The sequence below is a fragment of the Populus nigra genome, chromosome 10 (genome assembly GCF_951802175.1).
Source record: "Populus nigra chromosome 10, ddPopNigr1.1, whole genome shotgun sequence".
In the NCBI taxonomy this organism is placed as follows: Eukaryota; Viridiplantae; Streptophyta; class Magnoliopsida; order Malpighiales; family Salicaceae; genus Populus; species Populus nigra.
In genome coordinates, this window is record NC_084861.1 from 8,261,325 (window position 1) to 8,271,439 (window position 10,115).

General features: G+C 34.9%; 1 protein-coding gene across 3 annotated transcripts; it reads right to left on the reverse strand.

Annotated features, from left to right (window-relative positions):
- Window positions 1-596: 596 nt before the first annotated feature.
- Window positions 597-8,819, reverse strand: LOC133705856 (CDP-diacylglycerol--serine O-phosphatidyltransferase 1-like). 3 transcript variants are annotated; one of them, XM_062131258.1, is made up of 13 exons: window positions 8,369-8,819; window positions 5,843-6,036; window positions 4,692-4,757; window positions 4,542-4,601; window positions 4,150-4,240; window positions 3,910-3,964; window positions 3,657-3,736; window positions 3,397-3,513; window positions 3,224-3,308; window positions 2,105-2,196; window positions 1,197-1,450; window positions 1,002-1,090; window positions 597-865 (listed from the first exon to the last, which is right to left on the reverse strand). In XM_062131258.1, the coding sequence occupies exons 2-13, from the start codon at window positions 6,001-6,003 to the stop codon at window positions 747-749; spliced, it is 1,269 nt and encodes a 422-aa protein (XP_061987242.1). In that variant the 5' UTR covers window positions 6,004-6,036; window positions 8,369-8,819; the 3' UTR covers window positions 597-746. The 3 variants fall into 3 exon arrangements, with proteins under 3 accessions (XP_061987242.1, XP_061987243.1, XP_061987244.1); XM_062131259.1 differs by lacking the exon at window positions 8,369-8,819 and adding an exon at window positions 6,986-7,644; XM_062131260.1 differs by lacking the exon at window positions 8,369-8,819 and adding an exon at window positions 6,736-6,973.
- Window positions 8,820-10,115: the final 1,296 nt, after the last annotated feature.

A 10,115-nucleotide genomic window follows, 5' to 3' on the forward strand; every position in this document is an offset into this window, starting at 1 on the left:
TTGAGAATGACTGAGAAGTGATTGAGGGGCAAGAGAGAGCTCTTTTCTATTTCCAGAACAGATACACATTTGATGCAAACAATACACTGGCACGAACTCGGAAGAAGAAAGGAGACCTAAATGTTGTAAATGAACAGCAAAAATTGTTCCATCTTCAACTGATTAAGCTCCAATTATTTGCATCATAGGCTTCATTACCAGTCAACAGGTGTGAACATAAATCGTAAAGAAACTGACTCATTGCCAGGCCACTTTTGGCAAACTAACTACACAACAACAAACCACAATAATCCCTTTAACCACAGAAACAGCGAAATATCTGCTGCTAATACTTCAGTTGAATCACAGTCCAATGCTTATATGCATGCTGTAGATCCGATGCAATATACATCGTTTATTTTAAACATTCTGATAAAATGCCCCCATTGGCATCAACCATTGCATTGCATACTGAAAATTGCGAGGTACATGGAGAACTTAGGTGTTAAAAATTTGCTCAAATCTCAGGTAAGCAGGAAAATTTTTGCCAATTTGGTGTTTGCTGCAATTAGAAACTCATGAGCCTGCCATTATAAGCATTTTCCAACTACCTATCATAAAATAATTGAATACTCTATTGAGAACTGAGATCCACTAACCTAAGAGAATAAGCATTTACAATTCCATGAAGTGATAGGGTATTCACAAGATGGATATACCGATAAGAACATGAAGGAATAAAAGAATAGTGTAACATGCTAGCGAAATCATCGTCTCTTCCTTCCCAAACTTTTCCATGACCACATAATCAGGAATATTACGAGGCCAACTCCAACAGATGTCCAGAAGATGGCCAACCACACAGGCATTGGTTTAGGATAAAGACCTGGCCGAAATAAAAAACAATAAGTAATTGCAGCAGGACCAAGCTTAAAAGAAAATCATTTTGGATGTTTCACCAATACTGCATAATTTAGCTAAGTGGAAACATAGAGATAACAAGATATAAATAGAGAACATACCATGTCCAAACTTGATGCAAATGAGAAGTTCTACGATGCAAATAGCAAGGGAAAGCCAGCAAAATGCCCCAACCTTTTTCACGGGTTTTCTGATGAATTGACATAGATTCAACAAGGACAAGCATAAAAGTAATTTAGCCATCGACAACCCTCCATAGAACCAGCAGAACAACATTGGATGGGGGGAGAGAGTACCGGTCTTGGAGATATGAATTGTATTCACGTGTTGTAGGTATCGCAATTAGCCACCACAAGATCAACCTGTACACTATCATCGGGTTTCGAGGAGGAACCCAAAGACAAAACTTCAAAAAGAATGTGTTAAGCTCTACCATCAGGAAGACAATACAGAGACTAAGAACTTGGATAAATCGCCATGGACCAAGCAAGGGATGCCATTCATCTTTGTCCCATTGTGCTGGTGTAAATTGTCCCAATGTTCGTTTGACCTGATATACAAGCAATCACGGTTGCATGGTTACAAATCATGCAACAGTCTTCATTAACACTGTAAAAATATCTTCAAAGCATGGAATTATTTGAACTCAGATCAAGCAGACATCACAGTAACAAATAAGGAAGCAAAGAGCGATAGTGAGAAACAATGAGGATGGCCAAATTGCGGGGGTGGTTGAAATTCAAATAGCATTTACTAATCTCTGGTTTGTATAGGGAAATAAAAATGTCAAAAACAGACACAATTGAACTTGATTGTTAAGTCAATAGTTCACTGATAAAAAAAAAAGTGACAACAAATCTTCTTCAGACAGATTAAGGATGATACAGTCACGTAAAAGAGTTTTTTCTTCCAGTGCAAGGATACAAATGTTTCTCATAATAACTTTCATTGATCTACTTTTCCATCCTCAAAAGGATGGCAACTTTGGCCTACCATGAGTAACATTTTCAATGTTGTCTGTTAAAAATTCCTTGGCACCAGCATATATAAACATTGTGAAGAGTTTCAACGACGGATAAATTGTTCTTAACCCAAATGGCATGCCTGATATTGCCATAGTGCTACTACTAGCAAGTAGAAGTGTGCTTATATATGACACTGAACCAGAAAAGGGACAACAGAATAATGAAATTTCAAAACATACCCTGCCCATAATATTAGGTTGGCGACTTATACCAACCCACTCGTATGTTTTTCCATCAAAATACCTGACTGTATGCATTCCGGCCCAAATGCCTACAAAACAACCAAAAAATTCCACAATAAGCTACAATGAAATAATTAGAGTCAACCTTGATATTAGTTTTAATTTGGAAGGCAGAAAATATCACCACTGCTCCATCAATATTCTGAATGTATTCTACATCAATTATATGGTCCTTCAGTTACACAAATGGAAGCAACCGCCATACAATCATGTTTCACAGGAGATGAGTGAGTTGATGCCTAACCTTATAGAGCATATATCAAGCTACTTCAAAATTTTTAGTCATTTATATTAACTAGCAAAGTTAGAACTGCATCATTGAACTGCTCAACGGCCTAGCTTATTCGGGCTCCATGTGCACCTGACTGATCATATACTAAAATTTTACTAAATAGATTGTGCTATCAAGAAACCATGATTAACAACAATCCCTGAAGAAAAAAATTAATAATTAAATAGCCTGATACAGTGCTCCAATTATGGAGTGAATGTGGATTTGACATGTTATGACAGGGGTAAGGTCAAGGTTGATGGTTTCCAACCCGTGCATCTAAATGGTCATATGCTGCATAAGGACATGCATACCAAGAAAAGAACTTCAACCCCACCTGACCTTTTGTCAATTCTCAATCAGTGAGATATTTAAATGAAGGTTAAATGTTTTGCAAAGACAAAGTTGGATCACCACCAAGCAAACTACCATTCCGTTTGACAGATATTAATGTTTTTTATTTTGGTTCATTCAGGGGCCAACTAACCTTAGGCTAAACAATGGAGGGGTAACCCTCCTCAAATCCTTAGATTCCCATATCACCCCTCCCAAAGATTTGGATGCGTGACTTCTAAGTGGAAGTCCAAATTTTAGTCACTTCAGTAATCTAGAATTCCTCTCCAGTCAAAACAAACTTCATCAAAACTTCTTCAAACACCTGAAACCTCCTATCACCAGACTTTATAGCCACAAACAATTAGCATTTCAACAAAATGACAGTTTAAAATGGTACAGCTTGACAAAGCAAATAAGAAGAAAAGGAGCAGCAGATCAAGAATTCTCACCAAACCAATTGCATATCAAAATATCGAGAACGATACTGTCCCACCAGCACTCATTGAAGTTTGGTAGCATGTGGCGGAAGGTAAACTGAAAATACCAGTAATGAATTAGTGGGGAGCAGAGCAGATTGAACATATAGTTAAAAAGAAAATGTTGGTATGAGCTAGCTACTAACCTCCATCAGCTCAAATCCAATTGACAATACCCACAGAAGTGGCTGATTACGGATTAAAATAGCCTTGCCCCACCATCCAAAGATATGCGCTAGAACAAATTCATCAAAAAGAGTGTCCTAGAAAGAACTAAAGAAATCAGAAATCGGTTACATCCAGATAATGTAAATACAGAGAGAGAGAGAGAGAGAGAGAGAGAGAGATCAGAGAGGGGGGGGGGGGGGGGGGGGGCAGCTTGGGTTTCTAACAAAGGAGATCATACCCAAACATTCTTAAACCTGCTTGTAGGATTTTCAGGCACATAAAAGCGGCAATCAGCACCATATGATCTTTCAGGTAGTTCTGCATAAAAAAGTGCAAACAATAACTGAGATAGTCAAACAAGATGTCAATATCCCACCAAACATGAGAATGAGATGTTAGACAACTTTCAAATGTAATGCGAGTGCGGTACAGAATCATCAACAACTAATAAATTTTCTTTCAATGGTTTTGGTAAGTCACGAAGCATTTACCAACTCCAAGGTCAGGGTGGAGAAACTTCATAAATTGCCGAGCATCATCACGCTTCTGCGACGAATAAATTTAAACCTTCAATCAGTAATTATACTTTAAATCGCACAGATAATCTAATAAGTCTGTAAAAAAATTAGTTCATGAAGGGTGTATAAGAAATGAAGAACATCTGGTTAAATACATGCCAAAATACAAGCATGCACAAGAAGGGAAGTTAATTTCACAAAAAGAAAACCAACCTGAAAAAGCAAAAATGTCAGGGCAACAAGATAAACAATCGCCAATCCATGAACCAAGCGCCAAATTGCTGGATGTGGCCTTATTAAAATCCTGTAAGAAAACAAAAATCTGCATGTGTTAAGAGCTCACTGTTTTGAAGTTTATCCATTCAAATTAGAATGCCAACAGCCAAGTTATATTAAAACCTAAAAGTACCTGAAAAGTAACTATCTATAATTAGATATTGTTGGTTCACTAAAGCCCAACAAATAAATCAAACACTTACAAGAGAGCTTCAAACTCTCAAATATCAAGTGACAAAAGAACCACAAGATATGCTTAACAATTCAACATTCAGTAACAAGTAACAACATAAAACCAAATTTCATGACAGCTGAATCCTGCAACTTACGTCGAGGGGGCCTGTAGCAAGCAATAACCAAGAAAAACTGCAATCATTGCCCATACACCCCTGTGAGAAATAGCACACCAGGCATTTTAACATAAGCTTGAATTTCATAGTATCGAAGCAAAAGTACAGAATTAACAAGCATGCACAAACCTTTTCACAGATGTAACAACATCACCAGATGTGCTGATCTCTGGATCAAGGGCTCCACTTGCCCATCTAGTCATGACATACGGAGACAATGAGTAAAACTTGTGTGAAGAATTACGGTAATTTTTCAAATACAGTAGCAATGCATGACTTAGGCTTTTTTTTTTTAATAAATGCACGGTCATCTTCTGCATAGACGGCAACCAGTTATCGGAAAATCTCCTATATCCCATGAAAAACAGACGAACACATAACTGAAGCATACGGCTTTTAGGTAGGCACAAAGCATCCCTCGGTGGGTAAACTAATAAGAAGCATACACACAGAGCATCGATTCATTCATTTGTTGATGTTAGGGGAGAAAGAGACAAAACTTAGAGAAAACAGCAGATTTCCAATATCAACGACAGCTTAACCAAAAGAAAGCATCCTCTGACAGTCCGAAATTAAGATGTGAAAGTTGAAGTTAAATGCTCCATAATATGCTGACACTTAATTGCTTTAACATTTTTCAAGAGAAAATAATATCAATCAGATTCTAGAAAGGCTCCATCATATGAAAAAAGCAATTTGATACGTTACACCCAAATATAAAAGAAACCAAATTAATTTTGATAAAAAGCAAATCTCCACAATCAAACTAGGAACAACAAGAATCTGAAACCAAGGACAACATTCTTTAGTTAAACTTAGAAAATCCTATGATTAAGATTATGAAGAGCATCGCCCTCTGTTTGATACAGGCCAAAGAATTTCACGTGAACAGGGAAACTTGATTTGGAGTGGCTTTCCGGACCTATGAAAGGAACTGTAACAGCAAAGTGCATCATCCCTCATTCAACCAGGACTAACAATTGGATACACCAATACAGTTGCAAAACAATTTGTGATTTTGACTACTAATAGATGCAAATGCTTTACTCCATATAGACAGGGGGAGGGGGGGATAGAAGATCCATGATGATAGCAGATCCCACAGGCTCTTTGAGAGAAACAAAATTATTACAAAGAGAGAACAATTCAGCCACACTAGAAACACTTGGGAGGTCAAGTATCTACAGTAAACCATCTACAATACTATGTTTTAATTTACCAAAGAATAAAGAGGTTAAGATACTAATAAAATTGTAGTAACCATCTGAAAGGACACTCACATTAGAAAGCAAGCACCAATAAGTAACAACGAAATAGTACGCGGCTTATATGCCCATGCAGTCCAGGGATCTACAGCACCAACACTTGCTAATGCCAGATCACCATTTGTTTGATTAAGATGGTCCGTTCCCCTCGCTTTCTTTAGACCATTCAGCTCCATGATCGCCAGAGCTTAGGAGATGCAACTTGCTCGCTGAAAATCATAGATAAAGTAAGAGACAGAAAATGGTTCCATGAATGGGATTCAAATTTGTCCCTCTTTACCCATAAAAAGTAACTACTGCAAGCAATTGAAAAAAAAAATAGCAAGATTGAAAACAAGTCCATTGCATGTGGCAGTAAATTATTTATTTTAGAGCGGCAAGGAAACAAGAAAAAAATATTCAAAAGATGAGCAACAACTTCCACTTCATATCAGCAGTACATGCGTGTAAGAGACTTCATAATACAGGGAGAGGCTAATATGACTTCCTTCTGTTGTGAGTTCAAACACTGATCAACAGTTGGGAACACGTCACGATTGATTTCCTCTAAACAGCTAGTTCCAAGAAGGAAGCAGGAAATGTAATTGAAAAGATTATATATATTTTGTCCAGATTAGACACCGTAACTAGGACCAATACAGGAAACAATACAAATTCCTAAATGGAGTTCATGAAATGAGGAAACTAAAGACAGACAAGAAGTTTTTGCACGGCAAATCTGTTTTTCATTTTCATGGCCCCAATCCACATTAAACATGATGGTTTTGCTCTTCCAAGATTGAATTCAATTCCAATGGGACTACTACACATGACCCACATTATTGATACAAGGAACATAAAACATTACAAAACATAAGGTACAAGAATTCAGAAATATTCCACTGAAAGTAATTAAGCATAATACCAACCACGTCATCCTGCATAAAAGTATGGCCCCACAGATTACCCTACAAGTAATTATCGTCTTTGATTGACGTTCTAAAATAAGAACGCAACCCATTTCTTCTAAGCTCTCATCTGAAAAACCAATATTCTATACACGTAATCGATTCACCAGAAGATTAAACAGAGAAGTAGGGATCTAATAGCAGCGTATCCAATTCCAAAACTACATCTTATGTTGTTTGACTAAATATAAAGAAACTTTGGTCAACTAGCCTTGAAAAAGATCCAAACTTCAAGCTGAGTTCCATAACTCTTTTAATCATCCATCTCTTTTCCTTTTTTTTAAGAAGCCTGATGGTTCAAGGATAAATTTGACAGTGTAGAAGGCATGTCAAAAAACTCCAAGCCCCTGTACTAATATAGGCAGAAATGAAGTTCATCTAATTCTTTTACAGTCTCAAAAATCTGCTACGGCTTAACCATGTAATTATTTGAAAATGTGGCAGATATTGTGTTTATATTAAAATAATTTTTTATATTTTTAAAATTTTATTTTTAATATCAGTATATTAAAATGATTCAAAATTATAAAAAAAAAATTAAAATTTCTAAAAACATGATTGAATAGAATTTAGAGTTACAGGATTCAAAATCCAAGGCATTAAACTTTAAGAGAATTAACCGAACTAAATCTCATATTCAAGAGAACACATTAACCATGTACACGAGTAACAATATTAAAACCCATTAATGATTGGAAAAAGGTTACTACAAGCGGTCAAAACTAAGGCCTAGAGAGAAATAAACAACCTTTTTCTTTTTCTTTTTCTTTTTATTACAACGCTATTAAGCTTACAATACATGCAAATCAGGGATTAAAATAAATAAATAAATAAATAAATAGTACAAAGAATAAGACCCCACAGGAAATATGAGGCAGTTAGTTACCTAGTAGTCATGTAACTACCATATAAAAGGCATCTTTACTCCCTAAAATGATATACCCCATCTTTACAAACGAACCAAAATTCATGGGAAAAAAAGACCTTTTGAAATGTTTTTTTTTTTTAAAGGAACGTTTTTAATGTCTTCATAAGTAACCCAGAAATCTCGACAGTTACAAGACACTGTAGAATTTACAGAAAATCAACAATGGTTAGAACAAAAACCAAAAATAAATAAATAAAACACACCTGCCACTTCAAATTGCAAAAGCAAATTCACAAAAGAAATATGATATGATTAAATACAGAACTATATCACAACTTAAGGTATCAAATAATTCAAAAGTAAATCATTGCATGCAATCAAGAAAGCCTTGAAAAGAGAAACAAGAAACGCCCCATTTCTAAAGAACATATGCACAAACAATCACGTGCACGTATATTTATGTAAGATTCAGAAACCGAGAAGAAATGACAACAGCGAATAATATTATTGTATATTGATAGAGTGAAAAATAAAAAAACAAAGGTCATGTTTTTGGAAATGGGTTTTGGTATTTTTATTTAATTGAAGATTGAAATCGCCAAAAAAAAAAAAAGTGTAAATATTTAGTTTAAAGGGGAAAGAGGAAAAACAGATGTACAGAAAGGTGGTCTGAAAAGGTAAAACGGGGTTTCTTTTCTTTTCATTTTTTTGTTGTTGTGCACTTACGTAAGAAAATAATGGCTGACAAAAAGAAAGATCCCTGGCCGTACGACTTTGCAGGAGAATATAAACAAGATCGTGACCGTCCGATCAGATAATCGAAATCAAGAACAAAGAAACGAGGAGGAGAAGGAGAAGATGTGGTAGTACTGGTAATTCAAAAAAAACAGCTATATGGGTGGGTCTCTGTCTTTGTCTGGCAGGAAATAAAACCTGAATCTGCGTGAGGTATGATTAACGGAAGAGAAGAGATAAAGAGAGGCATAGAGTATCCTGGTGGAGGGGAGGGGAGAGGTGTTAACACAAGGGGAAAACGCTTGGCTTTTGGTATTAATAAATAAAAGAGCGAGGGAGGTGATGATGATGCCGAAGGCGATGAGAGAGAATCGATTACTAATCTGCTACTTGTTCAAAGTTAGAGAGAGAGAGAGAGAGAGAGTGAGAGAGAGTACGATGGTCAAAGATAGATTTTGAGATGTTTTATTAATTTAGATAGATATGCTTTCTCTCTCTTGGATAAAAGGGACGGCCGGGCTGGGGGACTTTTTACCTAAAAGACTGTTACAGAGGTTGTTTTTAAATGATATTTTTATTTAGAAATGTTTTAAAATGATATTTTTATTTATTTTTTAAAATTTTATTTTTAATATCAAAATAACCCTAAAATCCTAAAAAATATATAATTTGAATAAAAAAATATTTCTTATTAAAAAACATAATTAAACCGTAGAAAATTATAACTTTTAATCCCTAGCACTCTTATAAAGCAGTATATCAAAACCTCTACCTTTGAAAACAAAATGCCTAATCCCTTTGTGATTTAATTATGTGAATAATTATGTGGGTTTCATGGAGCACTGAGCCATCATTCAATTTAATATTTTTTTTATTCTCAATGCCCTTCTTTCTAAAATAGAGGTTCGAACTCAGAGACTCTTTGAGAGAATGGCAGATGCTACTCACTCATTAACGAGTTTTTTTTTTTTTAATTTTTAACGTTTTTATTTCTATTTTTTTTTTGTATTTGACTATTGGTCTTGGTTTATTTTTTAATATTATTTTATAAAATTAGATCTCGAAAAAATTGGTAATTTGTTCTTATTTTTTGGCTTTTTATTTATAATGTATTAAAATAATATATTTTTTAAATTTAATTATAATATCAACACATCAAAACAATTTAAAATATAAAAAATAAAAAATTTAAAACATAAAAAATTAACTTTTAAAAAAATACAGTTAGACAGCACTTCAAACACCGCTTGGCTAGAAAAACATCTTACTACAGTAGGTTAATAGTGAGGCTAGCAGGTAAAAAAAACTAACAGTGATGAATCAGCGATCAACAACTAAAGTGTTGGAGGATTAAATTATAATTTCTGAAAAAAGAGAGATTGATTAATTTGTTTAGAATTCTGAAATAAATTACAACTCGCTGATCTCGTCGAGCAAGCTCTAGGATATTCTTTACTTGCCTGCCCAAGGCATAATCCTTGTTGAGATGCCTTCTCCCCCTCTTTATTAATTTCGTGATGATGTTGGTATGGCTACTTTTGAAGCTGCCTTCGGAAAAGGGGATATTTTGGACCATAATTGGTTCCAATCATAACTTCGCCAGCTGCAAATACAAATCAATTCCCTCCCTGGAGCTGATCTTGTTTTCCTCCTGAATTGTTTTGTGAAAATAAATATTATATAATTGAATTCAATTAATCTTGTTTATTTTATTACTGAGAAAAGAGTAATAAAAAAA